Source organism: Pristis pectinata, chromosome 2 (assembly GCF_009764475.1).
Source record: "Pristis pectinata isolate sPriPec2 chromosome 2, sPriPec2.1.pri, whole genome shotgun sequence".
Taxonomy (NCBI): Eukaryota; Metazoa; Chordata; class Chondrichthyes; order Rhinopristiformes; family Pristidae; genus Pristis; species Pristis pectinata.
The window spans coordinates 105,483,714-105,510,543 of record NC_067406.1 but is presented as its reverse complement, the minus strand read 5'-3'; the positions used below and the strand labels follow the sequence as shown (position 1 = coordinate 105,510,543).

Below are 26,830 nucleotides of genomic sequence, written 5' to 3'. Positions count from 1 at the left end.
CTGAAATAAGGACAAAAAAATACTGCAAACAGTTAGCAGGTCAGGCACCTTCCCTGTAAAGAAAAATTTGCTGGGTATTTCATACAGTTCCATATTTCACGACTTTTACATTCCTTTGTTTATGTTCTTTCTCACACACACATTCATAAATGGCCCTCATGAACCCATTAACCCAGGTTCCTTCATTAACAACTTATTTCCACAGCAACTATGTCCTTTCCCTCTCAGAGATGTTTCCTTAGGCCTATCCATTCATCTCCCAGTCTCTCTGCAACTTAAAACTAACTTTTCTCTCTTTCCCATTTCTGAGTGTTTCCAGTATTTTCTGTTCAGATAAGTAAGAATTGTTCTCTTTAAACCAAGGAGGCCTTGGTGAGACTTAATTGAGAAATGTAAAGTTATGAAGAGCCCAGACAGAGTAAAAGGAAAAACATATTTCAATTAGCAGACGGGACAAAAACCAAGGGGCTGAGAGAGTGAAAGTAATCAGTAGAAGAATGAGAGGGGAGGTGAGATAAAATGCGTTCACTCATTGGTCTGGAACTCAAAACCCTCTTCAAACAGAACTTGGTAGGCCACAGAACTAGTGTTGGGAGGTTGGATTAGGCTGAGTGGGTTATTTTCAACCAGCACAGAAATGATGGGCTGAAAGTATTGTACATTTTTTTTTAAATGATTCCAAGCCTGCATGCAGTAAGACCTGAACAATTCAGGTCACGGGCTGATAAGTGGCAAATAACATCTGTGTCACAAAAGTGCCATACCATAAGGTACCAGACATAGTACAAATATTTCATAATGACATTGAAGGAGGTCATTCAGCCTATCAAGTCTATGACATCTCTCAGAACATTCCATCAGTCCCATTTCCCCACTTATTTCCCTGTAACCTTTTCTCCCTCACACCTCCATCAAATCCAGCCAATTCTCCTACCACACACTAAGGGAAAATTATAGCAGCCAATTAACCTACCACCATATGTTTGGGATGTGAGAGGAAGAGGCATGCGAGAGGAAGGAACCCATGTAGTCACAGGGAGAATGCACAAACTCCACGCAGATAACACCAGATGTTAGGATTGAACCCAGGTTGCTCGAGCTGTGAGGCAGTAGCTCTACTGGCTGTGCCAGTGCACGACTCTGCCATCCCCATTACTCTGACATTACCATTGCCAACCACCCTACCGTCAACATCCTGGGGGACACCACCAAGCAGAAACTCAGCTGCATCAATACTTTGTGGCTGCCACGTGTGCCATCTACAAAATGCACTGTAGTTATTTACGCAGATAGTAGCCCACCTTGCTCAATTCTCAGAGTAATTGGGCATTTTGCCTTGTCCTTGACCCTCTCCTGCAGCTCCACCTCCTGCAGCACTCCCTATAGAACCATCAATGAAGCATTTATAATAAAAAGGTTTAATGCATTTAAGTAGCTGTGCACTTCATCTAAAATCATTGCAGTCAGCAGGAACAGGCTTCGGAGTCAGCAGTCAGTCCCTGGAGTGCAACGGATTTCAGAAGTTTGTGTTAATTGTCCGACAGAAATTACTTCTTGTCCATCCTTAGCCAATCTGGTCTTTATGTGACTCCACTCCCACCATTTCAGTTAGCTCTTAACTGCTCCTCAGTTTTAGATCAATTAGACAGTAAAGCTTACCATTGCTAGCAATATCCACATCCCAAGACCAAATAAATCATGCTGTTTCACAGAACGAAGTCCTCTGAAAACAAAGGAATCCCCTGAAGTGGAATTCCTTTGTGTGAGGTTTGAATTTGTGACAACCTGATTATTTTGAATTTTAGGATGTCTATCCCTACTAGTTCTAAAATTGAGCAGTTGAGAGTCAACCATAATGGTAGGTCTGAAGTACATAAATTCCAGAGTGGGTAAGGACAGACATGAAACAATTTCTATCAGTAGTATGAAGTTGTTAATTTGACCTCCCTTTGCACTCTACAGCCTTTGGCAACTTTTGCTACTTGACATTTGGATGGAACCTGGACAATCATTGTTTTGGATTAACTGGCAAACAAAATAAAGACTTCAGCACCCCCCCCCCCCCCATTTATTCATTTTTGGCGATCTTTGTGTTGCTGGCAAGACCCGCATTTACTGCACTTCCGATTTCCTTTGAGGAGGTGGTGGCAAGCCGCTTTCTTGAACCATTGCAGTCCCTTTGATGAAGGTACTCCCACAGTGCTACTGAATGTGGAATTCCATGATTTAGATAGTGGAAGGACAGTGATATATTTCCAAGTTATCATGGCATGTGACTTCGAGATGAACTTGCTGGTGGTAATGTTCCTATGTGTCCGTTGCCCTTGTCATTCTTGACCATAGAGGTCATGGGTATGTTGGGGTATCTTAGACAAGTAACTGATGTGCACTTTGTACATGGGACCCCCTGCAGTAATAATGGAGAAAATGAATGCTTGGGGTGGTTGATGGCATGCCAATCAAGTAGGCTGATTTGTCTTGGATTCTGCTGAGTTTCTTGAGTTGTGGAGCTGTACTTACCTTTGATCTTATAATGCTCTATCTCACTGGTACATGATTGAAAATCTACTAACCATTGCCATTTTGGGGTCTTTTTCTTTAATTTATTCAATCACAGGATGTACATATCACAGGCAATACCAGCATTTATTGTCCATCCCTGGACTGGAGATCAGTTAAGAATTAAATGATTGCGAGTCTTTGGAATTCCTTCCCCCGGGAATATATTCCATGCCAAGATATATGGATTTTTAAAATCAGTAAAGGAATCAAGCGTTAAGGGGAGAGGGTGGGAAAATGGACTTGAGGACAGCTAGATCAGCCATGATGTTATTGGATGGCAGAACAGGATTGAGAGGCTGAATGGCCTACTCCCATTCCCATTTCTTATTGTTTTAAACATATATAGGCCAGACCAAGTATGTATGGCACATTTCCTTTCTTGAGGGATATTCATGAACTAAATTGGCTTTTATGACATCTGGCAGTTTCATGGTTATTGATGCTAGCCTTTTTATTTTAATATTACAATTTTATTTAATTATTTAAATTTTCAAATTCCCCAGATGCTATAGTGGAAAAACACCTTATGTTTCTGGATCAAATGGTCTGGAAATCTGGCTTCTAGCCCAGTTATTTAACCATTATGCGATGGGAACCAGAGTGATAGGTCAGAGGTTGGTTCATTTAGTGTACAAGTAAATGCAAAGTGTAGAAAGACTGCGAGGAAGGATAGGCATTTGAAAGGGCAAAATTGCAGTCAGTTGGATGGGCTAAAGTGTGTCTACTTTAATGCAAGAAGTATCAGGAACAAGGCTGATGAACTTAGAGCATGGATAAGTACGTGGAATTATGACATGGTGGCCATTACAGAGACGTGGCTGTCGCAAGGGCAGGAATGGTTGCTGGATATTCCGGGGTTTCGATGTTTCTGAAGGGACAGGGTCAGAGGTAAAAGAGATGGGGGAGTGGCTTTGCTGATCAGGGACAGTGTCACAGCTGTAGAAAGGGAGGATGTCCCGGAGGGATTGTCCACTGAGTCAGTGTGGGTGAAAGTCAGAAACAGGAAGGGAGCGATCACCCTATTGGGAGTATTCTACAGACCCCTCAATAGCAGCAGAGACACTGAGGAGCAGATTGGGAGGCAGATTTTGGAAAGGTGCAAAAAAAAGCAGGGTTGTTGTCATGAGTGATTTCAACTTCCCTAATGTTGATTGGCACCTCCTTAGTGTAAAGGGGATAGATGGGGTGGAGTTTGTTCAGTGTGTCCAGGAAAGATTCCTGACACAGTATGTGGACAAGCCGACTAGAGGAGAGGCCATTCTGGACCTGATACTAGGCAAAGAGCCTGATCAGGTTTCAGATCTCTCGGTGGGTGAGCATTTTGGAGATAGTGACCATAACTCCTTGACCTTTACTGTAGCCTTGGAGAGAGATAGGAGCAGATGATATGGGAAAGTATTTAACTGGGGAGGGGGAATTATGATGCTATTAGGTAGGAACTTGGAAGCGTAAATTGGGAACAGATGTTCTTGGGCAAGTGCACAGCAGAAATGTGGAGGTTGTTTAAGGGATACTTGCATGGGCTTCTGGATAGGTTTGTCCCATTGAGGCAGGGCAAGGATGGTAGAGTGAAGGAACCATGGTTGACAAGAGATGTAGAATATTTTGTCAAGAGGAAGAAAGAAGCTTACCCAAGGTTCAGAAAGCATGGATCAGTCAGGGCTCTGAAGAATTACAAAGTAGCCAGGAGGGAGCTTAAGAATGGACTTAGGAGAGCTAGAAGGGGGGCATGAGAAGTCCTTGGCGAGTAGGATCAATGAAAACCGCAAGGCGTTCCACACGTATGTGAAGAATAGGAGGATGACTAGAGTGAGGGTAGAACAGATCAGGGATAAAAGAGGAAACATGTGCCTGGAATCGGAAGAGGCGGGGAGGTCCTTAACGAATACTTTGCTTCAGTATTCACCAGAGAGAGAGACCTTGACATTTGTGAGGATGGCGTACGACAGACTGATACACTAGAGCATGTTGACGTGAGGAAAGAGGATGTGCTGGAATTTTTGAAAAACATTAGGATAGATAGGTCACCAGGGCCAGATGGGATATATCCAAGGTTATTATGGGAAGCGAGGGAAGAGATTGCTGCGCCTTTGGTGATGTCATAAAAGCCCTCTGGTTCACAAATGTTTGTCAGTGCAGGAAATTTGCTTTTATTACCCATCTAGTCTATGTGTGACTCAAGACCCTCAGCAATGAAGAAGACCTTACCACTTATTTTAGGGGTAAATTAGTGATTAGAAATAAATCTGGCATAGCTGGTGATACCCAGATTCCATGAAGGAATGAAAACATTATCAGAAGTGAAGCCCTGCCTGCTCTTGAGGTGTATGTAACTGGCACTATTATGAAGAACAGCATTGGGAATTATCCACAATTTCCTGGCCAAATATTTGCCCTCAATCAACACCACAGCACAATTATTGATATCATTTGTGTCCTGCAATGTCATTGAGTAATATTTGAATCTCAGGGCTAAATACCTCAACGAGTTGCAAGAGCGTAGGTTCCAGCTCAGATCTAAGTAGTAACTCATTATCCTTCCCTTTGAAGTTGTCCCTATAGTGCCTTCTGTTGCAAGGAATTCGCAGATTCTCTGGAACACCAATCTTATTCTCTAGAAGGCGAAATTGTAGGCTCTGAAATCCAGATGCAGGTACTAAATGATTTCTTCAAAAATAATGACAGAAAATAATTAGCATGTTGCATGCACAATTAGAAATTGGTACTTAATACATTATTTGAAAAAATAAGCTGGTACATTGACTCACAAAAGTATCTATCGGTTACCATTTGGAAGCTAGGAAAACTGCAAGGACACAATCATACATTTCATAAGATATTAGGATATAAGGAGTGTTACATTTGCATTTCAGTTCTCTGGCACCTCCCTTGTATCTAAAGAGGATTAAAAGGTTATGGCAAGCCCTTCTGAGATATCCACCCCCACTTCCACCAGCAACAGAGACTCATCCAATCCATACCTTGTGGTGCTTAAGCAAAGCCAGCCTTACCAGTACCCTATTCTCACCCATCATTTTCTCTGCTGCTTCTCCTTCTACTGAGATGTTGGCTGCAGAATCTTCCTTAGCAAAAGAATGATATAAAGTACTCATCTAATATTCCATCAGATTCTACATAGATCCCTTCCTTACCCTTAATCAGCTCCATCCCTACTCTTAGCACATGCTTACTGAGTACAAGCCTTTTATGTTCACTACATTGTGAACCATTTCCTTCTCATGCAGTCTCCATAATCATTTTATATTCCTCTATACTGCTCCTCACTGGTTACTATATTCAGCCTGTTTCTCACTAGAGGGATTCACCTGACATGCTTCATGCACCTAACTTTTCTCTATCTCCTTTGTCGTCCAAGGAGTTCTGGTTTGGCTCCTTCACCAGCACCACCCCTCTCCCCCTTGTAAACTATCAGAAACATGTGCTCTTTAAAGTCACACATTGTTCAATTACAGGTTTACCTACCAATATTTGGTTCAGAGTATCCTAGCCATATCCTTTATTATCCCATTGGTTACATTGGATATACTGCCCAGAAACAGGCCATTTGCCCAACAAGTTGCACGTTTCTGTGGTTTCCCTACATATTTGTCTCAGCTTCTCTTAGTATCTTGTGACCTATAGTATAACCCACTAAGCAATGATAGCTCCCTTCTTGTTTCCAAATTCCAAACAAACGGATTCTATAATTAAACACTGAAGGCCATCCTGTATCTCCAGAATTTTAAAGCCATCCTAATTAGTGCTGCCATTCCATCTTCTTTTTCCCTTCCTTATCTCCTCTTAAGTATCCTGGCACATGATACCAAGTCCTGTTCTTTTCCAAGTCATGGATTGATTATCATAGCTACAATATACTCCCACATGGCTACTTGTACTTGAAGCTCACCGACCCTTTTCACCACAAAGTAGTATTAATAAGGGCAGTGTGACTTATGTAGTCGACCTGCTAGGACTCCAACTGTCTGTTAAATACATTGATGATTTGATTGTAAATGTAGGTGGTATGATTATTAAGGATGCAGATGTTACAAATTCTGGTGGTAATGTTAATAACAAAGGGGGTTCTCTTGGGCTACTGGATAATACTGACCAGTTGGTAAGACGAGCAGATCAATAGCAGATGGAACATGATGCACTTTGGGAAAACTAAAAAGAGTTAAACATACACAATGAATGGTAGGGCCCTAAGGAGTATTGAAGTCTCCTGTGCAAGTCCAAGGATCCCTAAAAGGTTGCAGCACAGTTAGACGGGTGATGAAGACGGCATATGGGATATTTGTCTTCATTAGGTACTGCATAGAATATAACAGCAAGGAGTTTATGATATAACTATTTAAAAAAAAGCAATGGATAGGCTGGAGTATTGTGAGCATTTCCACGCTATAGAAAGGATGTGAGTGCAAAGGAGAGGATGCAGAGAAGATTCACCAGAACGTTGCCTCGGATAGAGTATTTCAGTTAAGAAGAGAGACTGGATAACTAGGTTTGTTTTCCTTGGAGCAGAGTCTTAGCGGGACCTTACTGAGGTATCCAAAATTATGAGGGGCATAGATAGGGAAGATAGTGAGAAACTTTTCCTCCATAGCCATGGTATGTAAAACCAAGGGACATAGCTTTAAGGCAAGGGATGGGAGGTTTAGATGGGATCTGAGGAAACATTTTTTACCTAGAGGAAGGTTTGAATCTGGAACACACTGTTGAGAGGCTGGTGAAGGAAGAGACCCTCACAACATTTAAGAAGTGTCTAGATGAACCCTGGATCAAGGTGTGAAAGCAAAATAGGATTAATATAGTTGGGTGCTCAATAGCCAAGAGGGATATGGTGGACCAAAAAGCCCATTCCTGTGCTGCATGATTCTACAACTCTAACATGTTACCCCAAACCTCTTGTGGTCCAGTTGCCCCTCATGCTTGGAAATCTTGACCTTAAGTTCAAGCACCTGCTATCACTTCTTCCATATATGGTCCTTGCAGAAACATGTTATATACTGAAGTTCCCAAATATTGCATGAACTACAAGCAAAACTTCTTTAGCTGTCCTTTCAAAGAATCTCTAATCACTTTTAGAAATGTTTATTCAATTGTGACCATTAAATGCTCCTGTCTTTTTTTTATGTTGTTTATCTTTCCAGTTTAAGATAGAGGCATTAGTTGAAAAGTAGTAACTCCAGCCCACTCTGACCAAATACCTAGGATATGCATTATTCAAATCTACACTTTCTATACTCAGCACCTTTCAGTGTTCTAGCCCTAGTTGTTTTGTAAAATATTAAATTGGCACTTCTTTCCATCACTTCACCCAGTTCCCAGACTTGCCTAATTTCAACTTTTACATTCAGATGCAACTGCATCCACTCTGTGCTAACACACTCTCAAGAACTGCTCTCATGGATTACTCAATTCAGAAATAACTTTATCATAATTATTGATTTACTTTTCAGATTTTCACCTTTTTAAATTTCTCAGCCAATCTCCACAAAGCAGCACAGGGGTTCAGGTTAATTTGGACCAGAATCCCCACACATTTTCAGAGGCAGATAATTTCTTCCTACCATGCTTATATTACATCTGATGTGCAAAGTCCTTTGAAGATCTGAGCATGGTACAGCTTTGAATTGTATGGCTCATTTGAATGCTGAGCCATGTGTGGGTCTGGTGAGATTAAAGCAAAAGTCACCAGTGCTGCAGCGTGGATTCCAAGTTCCCAGTAAAAACCCCTGCAGAATTTCAGCCTACTGCTGTCAGGAATCTCTGTATGTCTGGATATCAGGGGCAGGAAAATAACCAGCATAGCCATGGCTGAAAATTCTACTTCCCCAAAGTTCCTCACACAACCCCTCAATCCTACACCATCATACGACCAAGGTTAGACAAGGACACCAGACCCGGAATCACTGGGACTTCCTTTCTCTACCATTTATATAACTTGGGGCACAAGTCCAGCAGCAAGTCACATCACAACTTTATGCCTCACTAGAGTGCTTCCGACCAATGGCAGCTGCTGAAGACACAGGCCAAAATGTCCCTTGGAATAGTCTCAGAGTTCCCAGCAAGCTTTCATTTGGTCAGTGCATCCATGGTACTTGATCATTCTAGAGGCGGAAGATTACAAAAATCCATCATTAAGTTTACATTACTAATTAAACCCCATGGCTCTGTCTTTTGTCTCTCTGACTTGGAAAGCTTTATTAGACAAATACCAATGTGCAGAAATTGAATGCAATTGTACTTGTTGAAAATTCTCCAGTAAAATGGCAAGTGACAAAGGTTTTGTTCCCAAATTCAGATGCATTGTACATTATTTTACCTTCATTCTGTTTTAGCATTTAATTGTAAGTGTTTACTACCTGAAATCAAAGAAATCCAAAGCTGTCATTGTCTCCAGAACTGCAAACTGATCCACTAGGAGTTTAAGGATCATCGCAATTCGATGAATTCTTGAGACCACCTTCAACATATTTCTTTCATCTCTTACCTGGAACACATTTTTCCAAGGATTATAATTCACTATTCACTCTATTAAAAAAAAGACAAAATTGAATATCCTCAAGACAAGTTGGGATGTCCAAACTCCTACATACCAAGAACAAATAAAAACAATACAAAAAGATTCTGAAATGTATCAAATTTACTAAATGGCTAGGAATACTTTCTAGCTTTACTTCTGATTTGGTCTTATTGTATTACATGTTCTGATCTGTTTTTAATTGTTCAGAAAGAATAAGTGAAAACTATTGCTTTCTCTCAAGTGCCAACAGTTAGGACACTGATTAACATTCGGGAAGTTGTGAATATAAACTCTAGCACTGAAGTTCTACAATTAAATTCATGGCACCAAATCTTGCAGAGAAAAGGTGCCATTTCTGTGTGGAGCTTCCTACTTCTCCTTGAGCAAGTTCCAGCAAATCTGGGACTGTCGCACATGCAAATTAACACAGAAATCGCAAGCCTGCCGATAGTGTCCAGTGAGGAAGCACATGATTGTGGCATTTCTCCACAACTTATGTTGGCGATCCCACTGAAACAACTTATACAAGGTTGGATTCAATGTAAGAAGTTATTCTCCATTGATTCAATGGAGGCTGGCTGGCTGCAAGAGATTAAGTGTCAGTATTGTTTTCCTTTGAGTTAGTTTCTTTTAAATGCTTTAATATTTTTAAGATGTTTAGATTCTTTATTTTCCCATTAAAGACCTCTACATTTTACTTATAGCGTTGGAAAATCAGAAGCAGTTTTTGACTGTATTGACAGCCTGTTAAACCAAGAGGTATGGCTCAGCTGCCAGTCCAAAATCTTTTTCAGCAGTTTTGTGGGAGACACTTTTTCCTGGACCCTCCATATTATATGTTGCTGAAAGCTCTGCAGCTATATGGGGTTTGCTGCTGAGGATCTGATTGCCTGCAGGTTCTCACTGAAGGAACCACACAAGGGAAGTACAAGCAGATTGCCACTGACCACAGAGGTAATTAAATCTGGCTATTTGAGGGTTAGTATTAGTAAATAGCCTTGAAAGCTACTGAATTATCAAAGAAGCTACTGTCATTTGGGGAAAGTAATCATCTATTCAAGAGTATTAGAAGTTAATACCACAATGTACACTCTGCTGGAAGCATGGGAATTAGCTCTTAAAATGCCAGTCTGATTTGAAAGTGTTCAAACATTGTTATTTCATAAACTAACTCCTTTAAGCATCTGTAATATCAAATATAAACATTTAGTTCTCATGACACAGTATAATAAGTACTGTATCTTTTTATAGAGACATAAGAGACTGCAGATGGTGGAATTGGGAGCAAAAAATAAACTGCTCGAGGAACAGCAGGTTGAGCAGCATCGGTGGAGGCAAAAGAATAGTTCACATTTTGGGTCATTACCCTGTATTAGGAATGAGACTGGAGAGGGAAGATAGTCAGCATAAACAGGTGAGAGGGAGGGCAAGACTAGGGCTGGTAGGTGATAGGTGGAACCAGGTGAGGTGGGAGATGATGGGCAAATGGACCAAGGTCAGGGGAGGGGAAGGAGAAGGAGTTGTCTAGAGACAGAGGCTGGTGGGTAATAGGTGGAAACATAAGGAAAACAATGGGCCGATAGAGTTGGGTGGGAGGGGGAGGAGATGGAAAAGGTAGAGACAGAGATAGAAATGGGACCCTTACTCTGCATTTGGTCAGTTCAGCTGTATAGAAATCAGAATTCTGAGGTTATTGACTTTGAATTCCCACAGGAGCTATCCTGAACTCATTGGGAGATTGGTGAAAGCCCTGGAGAAATATGAAAGGCCATTTCTAGTCTTTTGATATAGCTTCTCCAGAACGTCCTTCTAAAGTGGTGAAAAGGAGAAGAAAAGAATTTCCAACAAAAATTCCTGTCCATTTCACTGAAAAGAAAAATGGAAGAACGGGCCAATAGCTTTCTCGATGCAAAATCACTTGAGAGGCAAGAAGGAAGAATGAAATAAAAACAGAATATGCTGGAAATACTTAATGGATCAGGCAGCTTCTGTGGAGAAGGAAATAAAAAGTTCTCATTCCAGGTTAGTGATCTTCCATCAGAACAAGGAAGTTAGACATCAAGGCTGTTTCGTTGTAGAGAGAATGAGGGCCGGAGACAGCAAAGGGAATCTGTGTGTAGTGCGGAGACCGAGAATTACTGATTGCTACTGATGATGGTGGTGGTGCCAAGCTGTAAGCAGGTGGCAGGAACAGCTGCCAGAACCACCGTCACTTGTGTCATTCAGCAGCCTGATCTGCTAATTATTTCCAGGATATTCTGTTTTTATTTCAGATTTTCAGCATGTACAGTAAGTTTTGTCTTTAGAAGGAAGAATGTTCTTCAGCCCATCTAATCCTCTGTTGCCATTCTACCAACTTAATCACTTTCCTATCACTTTATCTGGAAGATTTATAGCTCAGTTTATTGATCTGGCCTTGAGCACATTTCCTTGCAATAAGCAGTATTAGAGGTAATATAATCAAATGATCCCTTACAAAATAGTGTACCCTGGCTATCTATTATGTTGAAGCCTGCTTAATCATTACAAAAGACGTCTTTTATTTTATTTTTGCAATGCTTGAAGAATGGATGGAAGTTGTAAGCCTGTGAAATGTTGAGTAGCTTTGGCTAACTGGTAGCACTTTGTCACACTGGAAAAGGTCTCAGGAGGCCCACAAACGTGATTAAACAAGACTCATCTTTAAGAGCCACTTTGTGCCTCTATCTTCTTCCAATAAACCCACACTGCAACAATTTACTGCTCAACTTGGAATTTAAATTACAATGGCAGACTTGTATTCAATATTGACATTGATCTGCATAATTTGGCTTTGAGTGGTTGGCTTAGCTTTACAAGCAGAAGTGCCTGTAAAAATTACAAACCAAGACCTGGTTAGAATGTCATGGAAACACACAGAAGGGGGCCATTTGATCCATCATGTCTGTGCTAGCTATAAAAAGAATTAACCAATTAGTCCATCTCCCCTGCTTCCAATGGATAAGTCCTCTGGTAAATTTTACCCATTTACTCTCCCAGGAGAAATCCACCCAACTGTTTAAAAGAACAAAACATCTCCTCCATCTGCTCCAGTGTATTCAGAATAGTTACCAATGTAAATTACTCACCTGACCATTCTGAAATATTTCCCGAACTGAATCCAATTCCCAAAGAATCTGCTTGAACCACAATTCATAAGCTGCGATTTGTAAAGACAAATAGAGTTAGAGTTACAAATAATTTACTGAATTAATGCTGAATTATTTCATGAACAATTTGCAAATACAAACTTATTTTTAATAACAAATGTTAGCTCCTCACCTTGGTGGGTTACAATAAAAAGGTGTTCATCGTGTATTTTATTTCCCTTCTTTTCACTCTGTAGTTCTTGTGCGTTGATTATTTTATCCAACTTTAACAAAAGAATAAAGTTTTATTTTCAGCAGGGAAGTGCTTTAGAGATTTAAAAAAGCTAAGAATTCTGATTGTGTATTTTTGTAGCTTTTTGTTTCGTATTCTCTAAACTGTAGCAAGTACATCACACAGAGGGAGAAAAAGAAACAGTACAGTCAGAAGGAAAGGGAGGCAGCAAGAACAAACGTTTTTGTAGAGAATTCCCAAATTCTTTCATGAAAAGACCAGTTGAAACAGCAGAAATGCCATTTTAAATTGGTCTTTCAGTATGTCTGCTCATCTTCTGCACAAGTTCCAGTTTGACAAGCACTGTGAAAATTAATTTTACCACAATTTTCAAACACACACTTAAATCCTTAACGTATATAATTATGTGTTAGGTTGACAAAATATTGTCTGCAAGTGGAATCACTGCTAAATGGAGCCATTAAAACAATGCAGCACAGTTACACATCTCTATTCAAGCTGATGAATATTGGACATGATATCCAAACTCTGTAGCTGTAAAAATCTTGAGTGCACTATGCTTCCCTTCTCTTCCAAATGTGCACTTCACACTGATTGGTGGCTGAGTACCCAATACCCGTCATCAATCCATTTATCTACAGAACAATGTCCAGGTACTAGCAAGCCTCATACTTCATTGGAAGTGATTTTTTTTTCTCTCTGTTGACTGAATTGATATGGTAGCAAGAGACAGTGCAGGAGAGAGTGTGCCCCCAATTTTAAATAGACAAGGTTGGGTGAAGGGATACATCCTCTGCCAGTAGAGGCCATGCTTGAGCAGACATGAAACGGCGACTAAATGCAACGACTGAAATAATTGACCTGTACCTGAAACGGTACAGTGAGGAACTCTCTGAACTCACTGGATATGACAAGATTACTTTTCTCACACTTGGACTCTAGGTCACAAAATCAGCCTTGAAACGGACATAGTTGGATTACTTCAACACACCCTCTCCTATGCACTACTTGGAGTGGTTTATATCCTTCCCCCTATCTATTCTTAACCAAATGATATCATGATTGCTGTTTCTTTGGTGTTCCTTATTCATTTCCTAGAAACAAGTCCTTCACCGCTAGCCAAAGACATCCTGAGCAAAAAAGTTCTCCAGAATGCATTTCAGACGGTCCTCCTCCAGCTTATGTTGTTGTTCTCCCAACTTGGACGTCTGTAAGGTCAGAGATCCCATAATCACTATTCTATGGGTTTAGCACATCTCCGCACTTTCCTTGCAAGCTTGTTCTGTAGTACCATTTCACTGGCTGGTGACCTATAGAATGTAATCATACTTCTATTTTTGCTGAAACAGATCAATTTCAGTCCTTGATTGCACCAAGACTTTCTCATTCTCTCATATTCTCTCTCTCTCTCTCCCTCTCTCTCTATATATATATATATAGTGCTACATTCTCCTTAATCAGTACTGCCACTTCCCCTCCTTTCTTCCCTTCACATTCTTTGCTGAACACCATGTATCCAGGAATACCACAGAACCCATCCCTGCACCTTGGTAACCAAGTCTCTATTACTGCCAGATGATAATTCCTTATGGTTAATTGTGCCTGCAGTTTAACAAACCTTGCTTAACACTTCTTGCAGTTTACATGCATGCATTGTAAACCTACCTCAGACCTTCATTCACTTTCTATTAGGATGGTCCTGTCTAAAAATGCTCTATGAAAAAACTGCAGATGTTGGAAATCCGATATGAAAACACTCTGCAGGCCAGACAGCATCTCGGGGAAGAGAAGCAGTTAACATTTCAAGTGGAAGACCCTTCATCAGAACTGGGAGAAAAGGGAGAGGAAAAAAGAATGAATGCCACTGTGCCCATTTGGGCAAGTTGCAGCCTTCTGGACAATATCAAACTCTCCAACTTTAGGTAATACAGCCTTTTCCGACTGCATCGGGACTGTCCATTTCTAATGCCAGTTATCCACCTGTGATTTTGACTCAGTTGCCGTCTCTCTATTAGTATAGTCTGACCTGCTGGCCATGACCCACTGCCTGTTATTAGCAACACATAACACAAAGAAACATTGTTACCTTCTTACTGCCCCATTAATCTGCTTGACTTGGTCTCACCCCATCACAGATATTCCCCATGTCCTATGCCACCTTTGCTGCAATTTAAAATTACTTATTTTAACTCTTTCCCAGTTCTGACAAGGGGTCTCCAAACTGGAATGTTAACTTTTTTTTTGCTTTCCACAGATGCTTCCTGTGTGTCACCATCTTCATTTTTTCTTACTCCTCTATCAGCTTCTGACCAAGATACAGTTCTTCATGAGCTGTCAGGAAAAGGGGTTATGGTGAGAGGTTGTGAAGAAGTTGTTCAAGTTGCATGCTTGAACCATCAGTGGTTTGTAAAACAGAAATAATGTTGAGATGAGGCAGAAGCGAGAATTGAAAAGGTATAATTTCAGCCCCAGCTCCAACCACTGTCTCATAAATATCCACCCCAATTATGTCAGCCAATGTCCCCTCTGGAGAGAAAGAGGAGGTCACTTGCCTCTTCCCTCCTGGTTTATTGTTTTTGCCTCCATGGCTTCTACTTTATCCTGGAAAAGAGGGAACTATGCATTTCATACAATATGTGAAGTAGGATGCAAACAATTGCTAAAGGAATTTGGACAATGTGTGCCTGTAGGGCTTCTCAACCACGTGCAGAAGCAGGATGCCTTTGCTTCTGTTTTCTGTAGAAAGGTTCCTGGTGTGGTTGGAAAACTGGAGCCCACTTGCTCCTGTATGAGACCATTATTAAATATTTCACAAATCCCGATGGTCTGCAGAATGCCTGCACATGCTACAAACACAAGCACCTCCATACAAGTGCTGGAGGTTGGCATCAAGAAAGGCTTTAAGTGGGCTAAGCGCTCACATAATTGGACCTTCTATTGAAGCAAAACTCCAGTTAACAGTAAGATTTGCTCTGGCTGTACGTAGCAAGCATTTTAAAATTAATAGGCAGCACAATGTTGGTAAGCTGTTTACATCAGAAGCAAATGGCACAAATTAAGCATGCATGACTATCCTATTGTGCATTTACTGAGGCTATCCAATATAGCTATGCCTTTTTCTCATGTGATTAAATTTATAATCAACTTTTTAAATATAGCAAAAGTCACAGTGACAAAAACAAAGATGGACAGGATAAAATTAAGTCACTGTGATTTACATGCATTGGAATTGTGAAGTGGGAATAACTAGTGAACATATTACCACTTTCTGTTTGAACTCAAAATTTGTGTTCTCACCTCAGTATCATGATTGCAGCACAGTTAGTGCAGGCTCGGTGACATTTATTACATTAGTGCAACCCACACGGAGCTGTTCAGTGAGTCATCAGCATCAGCCAAAGCTACTGGCACTGATTGAAACCATTTTTTACAGCAGATGGGAGAGTATTGCAGATTCAGTGAGAGGGCTTTGGTGAGTGAGGGGGCTTCACTGAGGAGGGTCTGTGGAATCTTCTCAATTCTAGCCTTTGGTTGGACAGTATGACAGTCAGAAAGGCGATTAGTGAGTATTTTCACTTTTCTATAGTTCACATAAAATGTGGGAATAGGTTGGATCACATTAAGGGCCATTTTCTAAATTAAAAGTATAGCTAAGTCCCTTGTGTTCTACAGTTTACAGCATGTAGGCAATCTGGATAACTACATCTGAATGAGGTGTCTATGGTTTGACCATTTGGAACTTGAGCAATCACTGGAGGCAGTAGTGCGTCAACAAGGCTGAAACTTACATGGAAAGCACATCTTTAGAGGTGGTCACCCTGCAGCTTAAGGGAAAGCAGTCAGACAAGGAACGGGTGACCACCAGGAAGGAATTGAAGCAGACAGGCAGTCAGGGAACCCTCAGAGTGCATCGCCTTTCAAAACTCTTTGTGTTGGAAGATGGTACAGGTGAACATTTCTCTGAGGAGTCCAGTCCAAGCCAAGATCATGACATTGTGGATGGCTCCACTGCACGGCAGGGAGTTGGTGGGGGGGGGGTGGGGTGGTGGTGGTGGTGGGTGGGGGGGGAGGTTGTGGTGGAGGAGCAAAGATAATAGTGGTGGGAGACTTGCTAATGAGAGGAACAGACAGGAGCTTCTTTGGCCATACATAAAAATCCAGGTTGGTATGTTGAGTCTCTGGTGCCACAGTCAAGGATGTAACAGAATGGTTGAAGAGCATTCTATAGGGAGAGGATAAAAGAGGTTGTACTAAAGTCTTAAGTAAAAAGAGAGGCGGGGGCAGGGTCCTGCAACGTGAATTTACCGTGCTACACCATGGATTAAAGAGATTAAGAGCAGGATCTCAATGATTGTAATCACTGGATTACCTCTGGTGCCACATGCTAGTGGGTATAGGAATAGGATAGGTCAGATGAATATATGGTTGAAGAGCGTGTGGGAGGTAGGGGTTTAGACTTCTGGATCACTGGGATGATTTCTGGGGAAAGTGGGGCTGGATGGTTTGCACCTGAAGGCCAACATCCTTGCAGGAAGGTTTCCTAATCCTGATGCAGGGTTTTTGACCTGAAACATCGACCATCCTTTGCCTCCACAGATGCTGCTTGACCTGCTGAGTTCTTCCAGAAGTTCATTTTTTCACTCCAGATTCCAGCATCTGCATTCTCTTGCGTCCCCAAGTCCAACATCCTTGCAGGGAGGTTTCCTACTGCTTTTGAGAAAGGTACAAACTAATTTGGCAGAGAAGTGGGATACAAAATATATATACTATGGGGGCGGGGGGGGGTGGGTGGATGTGGGAAGATGCAGTCATTATAGGAGGAATTAAGTCAGTCCAGTAGGCAGAGCAGACATGAACATGATAAGGCACATGGGAGAAATACAGTATATTTTAAAGCAAGGAGTCCTCTAGTAAGGCAAAACCAACAGTGGAGATCAGTACATGGGATTATAATATTGTTGTTATCGCAGAGCAAAAGTTGAGATAAGGGCAATTCTGGCAACTCATCATTCCAAAGTACACTGACAGGAGTGTAGGGAGGATGTAAAATATGAGAGAGCATTGCAATATTAATTAAGGAGTCCATTAGTGTGGTAATGAGGGAGGATATCTTAGAAGGCTCTGAAAATTAGGCCATATCAGTAGAGCTTAGGGGCAGACAGCAGGTAATCAATCACTTTGCTGGAGGTACACTACAGGCCTCCAAACAGTCACATGAAATAGAGAAGCAGATATGCAGGCAAATCACAGAGGGATGCAAGGGCAAAAAGGTTATAGTAATAGGGGTTTTCAATTTCTCCAATATTGAATGGGCCCTATTTAATATGAAAGGTGTAGAAGGGTTAGAATTTTTAAAGTCTGTTTGGGAATGCTTTTGAACCATTACATAGATTGTTCCACTGGTAACGGGCACTAAATTCAGGTCCTAAATTGGGGGGTAGGAGGTTTTCCAATTTGATAAGAAAGAACCTGACAAAAGTAGATTGGCAGCAGCTACTTATAGGTAGGTCTTCATCCTACAAGAGGGAGGGAATCAACACCGAAAAAAAAGAGCTCAGACCCAACATATTTTCACAAGGATGAAAGATATGGACAGCAAGTCCACAGAACTCTGGATGTCAAGGGATATAGAGGGCTGGACCTTAAAAAAAGCATATGGCAAATTAGGAACTCAACACTGGGGAGGTCTTTCAGGAGTATAGAAAGTGTAGTGGGGGTTACTTAACGAAGAAATTACAAGGGCAAGGGGGGGGCGGGCTGCATGAGATATCAGCGATGGACAAAATTAAAATACTTATAAAATTCTTTGGGATTTTAATTAAAGCCATGAGGGTAACCAGGGAAAGAGTGGGGCCCAGTAGGGATCAAAGTGGCAATCTATGCAGGCAGTCAGAGAATGTAGGTGAGGTCTTAAATGAATATTTCTCATCAGTATTTGCTATAGAGAAGGACATAGCAGTTGGAGAATTCAGAGAGGAGGACCATGAAATGCTGCAGCAAATTACTATTGAAGGGGAAAGTACTGGATGTCTTAATGGACTTAAATGTGGATAATTTCCAGAGTCCAATGAGATGTATCCCAGGCTGCTAGGGGAAAGTAAGAGAGGAGATTGCCAGGTTCCTGACCGAGACTTTTAAACCTTTATGGCTACTGGTGAGGTGCCAGATGACTGATGGAGAGCAAATGTGGTACTTTTATTCAAGAAGGGAAGCAGGGATAAGCTAAACAATTACAGGCCAGTGACTTGAATATCAGTGGTAGGGAAATTATTGAAAAAAAATTCACAGAGGAATAGGATTAATATGCAGTTGGATAAGCAGTGAAAGAGATAACCTAGTGCATCGATAAACGTGATGCGTTTTATGGACTCTACATGAACTACAGAAAGGCCACTGACATTTGAGACTGGTCAAAAATGCAAGAGCCCGTGGGACCCTTGGCATGTTGGTGAAGTGGATTTGAAATTGGCTTGGTGTTAGGAGGCAGAGGGTTGTTATTGCGACTTGAAGCTTGTGAACAATGGTGTACCACAGAGATCATTGTTGGAACCCTTGCTGTGTTTTTCTTTATACACATTAACAATCTGGAAGTGAATGTAGGGGACATTATTAGTAAAGTTCACAGATTGAAACAAAAATTGCTGTTGGGGAGAGGCAGTCTTCAGCTACAGAACAATAGTGATCAGTTGGTAAGACGGCCAGAGTAATGGCAGATATAGTTTAATTCTGAACAATGCAAGGTGATGCATTTTGGGAAGGTTAATAAGATAGACGTATACATTCGCATAAATCTCCTCTGACTCTCCTCTGTTCTTCCACACCTTTGCTTTACTGAGATAAAACTGAACACAATAGTCCAGCTGAAGCTGGATCAGTGTTTTCGAAAGTCCTCATTATTGGAAGAACGTGGAGGCACTGGGGAGAGGGCAGAGGAGAATTTAATGAGGTTCCTGGGATGAGTGGACTAAAGTTAAAAAAAAGAGATTGGAAAGCTGGGACTGTTTGTGAAGAAAAGGTGGCTGAGGTGAGATCTGATAGACATACATAAAATGATGAGCAGTTGGGGACGGGATGGATTGTGGGAGTTGCTTCCATTGGTATGGGAGTCGATAACTAGAGGTCACAGTTATAATATAAAGTGAGATGATAAAAGCCTTTTCTTTAAATACAGTGTAACAATTAGAAATTTGGAATGCACCGTCTGCAGATATGGTAGACATAGGTTCTATTGTGGCCTTCAAGGGGAAATTTGGATAAATATATTGGTGAAGAAGAATGTGGAGGCTGCTGAGAAGGGGACAGAGATGGAACTAGTGAGTTGCTCTGTTTAAGTGCAAAAGCAGACATGATGGACCAAATGCCTTACCTTCATTACAGTAATAGTTCTATGATTCTAAATAGCACATGGTAAGGTTTTCCCTGTTGCTTAGGTCATGTCCATGGTTTAAACAATGGTTACCTGGATTACTGAAGTCTAATTTGGCAGGGCAGGAGTTAAAGAAACATTGCACGAGGACTGATACCATCAAGCATCTTCTGTGGAAATTTATGGATTATGCACATGTTGTATATGGTACAATGCTATTCATTTTGCCAAATAGTTCTTGATGGGCAAAAAAAATGTGATCTTGAGTGGTAAACTGTGAAGAAATCAACAGAAAAAGGTGGCGATAAGCTGCCCAGTGCTGCAGCTTTTCCATTAAAAGTTGAATGGTTTCCAATGTTGAGAAATTAGCTGTATCTAGTTTCACCAACACTAACACAAAAAGTTATGCAAGTAGGGATATTCTATTGGGGTAAAAAGATAAAATTCAGTGAGGAATAACACTGCAGCAAGCTCCTTAGTACCTGGAGGTAGTCCACATATATCAATCCACCTTTACTAGCTTTGTTCGTTCCATCTTGTGATGTGTCATAGTTTTCCTGCACGTCTGAAGGAATTGGATGTCTGAAACAAGTTTGACACAAGTTACAGTTAGAATATTATGGGGTGTTTTGCTACATTATAATCACATCTTACTAAAAATGAGATGTTCTATAATTCAGTAAACCCTTGAACCTATCTTCTGACCCCATGAATCTTGCAATATCGCCCATCACCACCTTTGTCTCAGTTCATAAGGTGCTAAATCTCTCATGCCTTTGTCACTTCTAGCATCAACTATTCCAAAGTTTCCCTGTATGTTTGCAAAATAAATTCTCATTTCCCAGGTGCATTTCACATCCTCACCCTGGTGCTTCCTGAAAATTATCATCCTGGTTTTTATATCTGTCCATGACATCACTCCCTTCCTACCTCTGTCATCCCATCCAACTCTATGACCCTGTGAGGTCTTTGCACTCTTGTGCACCCCAGATTTCCATCACTCTGTCACACCTTCAGCTGTCTTGGCCCCAAGCTGTGGAATTACTTCCACAAAATATTGTAGAAATGCTGAATGGTTTAAAACACATTAAAAATTTAATTTTCTTGCCCAAGTTTGTGATTACCTGTCAGAAAATTTAAAGGTTCAATGTCAATTTTTTTATTCCCTTGATTTGCCTTATGATGCTTCACTGCTCTAAGGACAAGGTGTTGCAGTTTTATTGTATATTGGGATGTTCTATAGTGCAGTGTGTTATGTGATAGAGTATCCTATTGTGCAATAGCTATTTGGTTCCATTATGGAGTACACTACTAAATAATGTGAAATCATTTTTGTATGTGTTGAAGATTTCTGCCTCCACCATCCTTTCAGATAATGAATTCCATCTTTTAGAGTGAAAATAAAAATTCCCCTCTAATTCATACTTGTTAAGTTAAATCTATGTCTCCATGTTGCTGACCTCTTTTCTGATGAATTCTTCCTATTTACCCTTTTCAGGCCTCACAGAATTTTATGCACTTTGATTAAACTTCCTTTCAGCCTCTTCTTTTCTTAAGGAAGCTGCCCAATCCAATCAATTCTTCCTCATAAACATACTTCCCCAACTCTGGCATTATCCTTGTAAATCTTCTCTGCACCCTCTTTAGAATTGTCTTCCTGATCACATTACTGGCTGAGGCATAGAAAGGAAAGTTTCTTATATGTAGAATAGACTTTATCTAGCTGCCTTGCTATCTTTAGAATTTGTGGATATACAATGCTAGGCTCCTGTGTTTCTTATACATTTCTGGTAACCTACCATTTATTGTGTAACATTCCAAAATATATTACTCACACTTTTACAGTGTGAAATCCATTTACATTTTTGTCCATCTGATCACTGCATTGACATCTTCCTGCAATCTTCACCTTTCTCACTCTTAAACATACGGTCACTATCTGTAAACTTCTTAACATGCCACCTATAGCTAAGGCCAAGTCATTCATATGTTTGAAAAAAAACAATGGACCTAGCATTCTGCTGCATTTCACCATATGAAGGAGTATCACATTGTGGTAAAATTAAAGTATATGCCATTTAACAACCTTTCAAAAATGCTGATAAACTGAGAACTTCTCTTAATCAAAATACTTTTTTGTGTGATAATAGTAACCATCAAATAGGATAATATTTTCTTGATTACAATAGATTAATTAACTAAATCAACCAATCTATGCACTTACAATAATTAGAAGTGACCAAGATGGTGCAGCAAAAAGGACGAAGGCTGCATCAATCAAATTGTCATGGGTGAAAAATTTTATGTTTCAAAAGCAGCAGCTTTGAGGGGAAAAACTAACTTGCAAGGGAACTGCATCCAGGATTGATCACCTATGCACATGGAGAAGACTCCACCAGTGTTCAAAATCAACCACATTTAAAAGAGAACTTTGCTTGCACATGGGGAATTAAAGGGAATAGCAGGTTGGAATTCGTGCAATTTTTAAAATACAATAAACTATTAAAAGAAAAATGAGTTGTACTGCTTTATGAGCTGGTTTTATCTCACCTGGATGAGTTCAAGTCAAATTCAGGGGTCATAGTATCAGGGAGGAGGCAAGGATCACTGCACTACAGGTATCAGAATTCACAGCTCGAGCTTCCAAATTAAAGTTTGGAGTTTGCTCAATGATTTTTAATTTAGGAAAGACTTATTTATCTATTCTTACCCAAAGTTCAAAAGTGTGTTAGGAACAATGACCAATTTGAAGTTTAGTCACAGCAAATAATTCAATGAATGACTAAATTATCTGCTTCCCATTGAAGAAGAAACATGATCCAGGAAACCTCACTGCATGTTTCTGAATAGATCATCTACATACACCTGGGAAACTAGTGGAGTAAAATTTGACCTCACGGTTTTACTGTATGTTGTATCCGATTTGCAGATTGGTAAAACAGTTATTTGTTTTTTGATAAAATGAACAGAAATCTGTATGGGAGCTATTTATCCATTACATAAGTATAATAGTATTAGAAATTGTTTCTGGATTATTCATTTAGTCAAAGTTATCCAATAATAAGTTATACAGTCATCATATTTGGTTCAAACTAGTTTAATCAGAATCAGATAGCACCTAATGCAAAGTCATCAGGTGAAAAACATGCATGTTCAAACTAAAGAGGATACTACAACAATATTAAAATTTGGATCTTACTCTGCAAGTACATACTCAGTTTGAGCTAGGATGCCAACGTACTTTGCCACAAGGTAAATTATGCTTTGAGGTCCATTCATCAATAAGATTAAAAACAATGAACAAGTTATTCCATTGTAAATTTATGCCTTGTGTGTTTATTAACCTATTCAGTGAATTTCCAATATAGATGTCCATATATAGTCTTCAGAAAAAGATGATGTTTTGTAATCCAATAGCTCTGTAACTAAAGGCCATTTTAGCTCAGATGTTTATTTGAGAAATGTAATAGAAAGCTGGCAGAGCCACATTTTTTAATGATTGCAGGTCAAACTAAAGTCAGCAGTATAGTACAAACATTTTCGTAATCACAACATATTGGGTCATGACCAGATGAAGAGCAGTTTCTTGATTTGTCTTTCTTTTGTTGTAACATTTTACCTGATCAAACCTTCAAATCAGTGGCCAAAAGTTTTAAATATTTTTGTAACTAACTGCATAATTAGAAACTGGTGATGAGATGGTAGTTATGTAGGTAGGAAAGTTTGTTCTAATCTAGTAGTTGGTCTCATTTTATAAATAAATTATGCTGAGACAATAATATTGTGAGGCTATGTGATATGACTGACTCCTTCTTCCTCAAGCACAATAAAGCTCAAAGAGTTGGTTGAGTGGAAGACCAAAGCAGGTAGTTGGGAATTGTGTGCATAACTACTCCTGGTGAACTGTGTAGAGGCCTGTTTCATGTCAATATTATCCTTCTGGTCTCACTGATAACCACAAATGTGGAAGTAATAAACATATTTGGTAAAGGCCTAGAGAAATATGATGCAAAGGCAGGAAAGTGCAATTGGGCTGGAAGTAGGCTGTGATCTCACTGAAAGGTGGAGTAGTCATGAGGAAATGAAGTGCCTATTCCTACCTTGTACTTAGAATCAATAGATTGGTTCACAAATTCATTACAGCACAAAAGGAAGCCACTTGCCCATTTGAGTCAATACTTGCACGTTTAAGCAGAATCCTTTCCTGTGTTCTTTCCCCCAGCCCTACATTTTTTAACCTTCAAACATTTATCCAAATCACCTTTGAAAGCTACAAGTGAATCTGGATCTATCACACTTTCAGGCAGCACATTCCAGTTGGTAACTACTTTTTCTAATACACCATGACAATTTTGTCAGACCATCTTGCTTTCCATTTTCATTATTTTGTTGCCAAAGATTAAAATGAAAATTAATTTGCTTTCTCATTAAGGCCAAGACAAACAGTTATGTTTCTATAGCTTAAAACGTGGATCAAAGATTTAATAAGTACAGTTACCCTATCATTAAACGTTAAATGTATTTATGCAAATTACACCAAGACAGTGCCAAATCGTAAAAAATGTCTTTATAATCATACATTGCCTTATCATGTTGACTGTCTCAAATTGCTTCAAGCGAGTTACTTTTGAACTGTAGTGATTGTTATGTAAATATTCACATGATTTGAGGGTTTCAACGTGACAATTACAGCGGCCCGATACCTTCACATTAATTTGAAAACAACATGGGCACTGAGTCAATTAGACTACTTTTACGTTTTACTTTCGCGAAACCACCAGTAATTTTAGGGTCCAAAGGTACATAACTGTCGAAAAACATAACACTTCAAATCTAGCACACAGATGTTAAAATTCTCGAATTACAGTTGTTTATTTTCTTGAATTAGAGGAAAACTTACATCGGTTTATTCCCTCGGAATGGACACCCACTCATGATCCCGCTTCTTCACCCAAGCCACGCCGATTCCTCTAGGTTTTGCTGAGTTTTTCCTACGAACGATGCAAATAATCACCTGTTTCCCTTTAAAAGGAGTCCCCTTATCTATTCCGATCAATCAACAGCAGAACTTTGATTTGTGTTGGGAGATAAATTTTACTATGCAAATATTAAGAAGAAAAATAAATTAAACAAACTTTAGTCATCGTGCAGTGAGCGTAAATGTAATTATTGACAGATTCTTCTGCCCACACCCTTTCCTTACTGACTCTGGTAATGGGGAGGTAAGCCAAGTAACAAACTGATATTAAAAAAGTTTTGCTCTTTCTAAAATATCCCTTGACTGTTTTTAACGGGCACCATGTTAAGAATAAGATGATTTGATGTCAGGCTAAATTAACAGAAATAAATATTACAGAAGATTAAAGAGAATCACGTAATTCCAAAGAAATGGGGACAATGCCCCCAACTGGTTGCCTTGTGACGATCCGAGAAATATCCTTTAGCCTATAAATTAGCAATAACATCACTTTAACTTTTGTAACTTTCAGTACATCTCTATAACACTGAAATTAGACTTGTCGATCAATGGGCATGGAACTATTTACGAATTTTCACTGTTTTTCACTGTGCTTTCAATTGTCTTATGCTGCTGAGAAACTAAACATGCGCCCTTAACAATTACATAAATTATTCTTTTATTTAGAAATATGCTCTTGAATCAAAGTAATTGTGGTACCATGGAGAAAAAACATGACAGATATTTTGTGATTTTGATGTCCCAGAGTTTGCTTGAATTGGGGAGATCCGCAGGCACTCTGCAAACATCTCAATCAGTGAGGAGATGTTGGGTGCACCTCAAGACTAAGTGCCTAGCCCCCTGCTCTACTCTCTTTACACCCACAACTGTGTGGCGAAGCACAGCTCCAATACCTCCTGTGAACTTGCTGACAACACCACTGTTGTTGGCTGGGTCACAGGCGGCAATGAGTCAGAGTACAGGATTGAGGTAGAACATCTGGTTGAGTGGTGCTGCAATAACATCCCCACAGTTAACGTCAATGAAACCAAGGAGCTAATCGTTGACCTCAGAAAGGGGAAGACCGGAGACCACATGCCAGTTCTCATTGGTGGGTCAGAGGTGGAGTGAGTAAACAACTTCAAATTCCTGGGCATTTACATATCATAGAGTCATGCAGCACGGAAACAGGCCCTTCAGCCCAACTTGTCCATGTCAGCGGTGTTGCCCAGTGAGCTAGTTCCATATGTCTGCATTTGGCCCATAGCCGTCTAAACCCCTCCTATCCATGTGCTTATCTAAATGGCTTTTAAGTGTACCACAGTGACAGATTCATCATTAAACCTTTAGTCATTGGAATTGGTATTGGTATTGGTATTGGTTTATTATTGTCACTTGTACCGAGGTACAGTGAAAAACTTGTCTTGCATACCGTTCGTACAGATCAATTCATTACACAGTGCATCTCTGGAATCTCTGGAATGCAGGAGACTGAGGGGTGACTTGATAGAGGTATATAAGATCATGAGGGGCATGGACAGGGTGAAAGCACATCGTCTTTTTCCCAGGGAAGGGTTGCTAAAAACAAGAGGGCATAGGTTTAGGATCAGAGGTAAGAGATTTAAAAGGGTCATCAGGGGCAACTTCTTCATGCAAAGGGGGATATGTATTTGGAATGAACTGCCAGAAATTGTACACATGTGATGGACGCATTATTCCCTCCATCACATTGTACAAAGGCTACAATGTATACATCTACAAAGCACCCTCCTATTACTCACCCAGGCTACTCCAACATCTCCCAAACCCATGACCACCAGAAAGTTAAGGGTAGAAGGTGCATGGGAACACCACTGCCTACATGTTCCCCTCCTAGTTGCACATCATCCTGACTTGGAAACGTATTGCTGATCCTTCATTATCAATGGATCTAAATCCTGGAACACCCTATCCAACAGTACTGTGGGAGTACCTGCACTAGAAAAATTGCAACAGTTCAAGAAGGTAGCTCTTGTACCTTCACGGCTTGGTATGGCAACTGCTCTGACCAGGACCG

The 26,830-nt window shown here is 40.2% G+C and overlaps 1 protein-coding gene across 1 annotated transcript in view; it reads right to left on the bottom strand.

Annotated features, from left to right (window-relative positions):
- Nucleotides 1–24,875, bottom strand: part of LOC127581534 (tryptophan 2,3-dioxygenase-like) — a 65,704-nt gene extending 40,829 nt beyond the window's left edge. Inside the window, exons 1-6 of the mRNA XM_052036026.1 lie at nt 24,718–24,875; nt 20,300–20,399; nt 12,392–12,482; nt 12,199–12,269; nt 8,931–9,058; nt 5,043–5,229 (exon numbers count right to left, since the gene is read on the bottom strand). Of these exons, the coding sequence (XP_051891986.1) occupies nt 5,043–5,229; nt 8,931–9,058; nt 12,199–12,269; nt 12,392–12,482; nt 20,300–20,399; nt 24,718–24,752 (612 nt within the window). The 5' untranslated portion in view covers nt 24,753–24,875. The remainder of the gene's footprint in view (nt 1–5,042; nt 5,230–8,930; nt 9,059–12,198; nt 12,270–12,391; nt 12,483–20,299; nt 20,400–24,717) is intronic.
- Between the last annotated feature and the right edge of the window lie 1,955 nt (nt 24,876–26,830).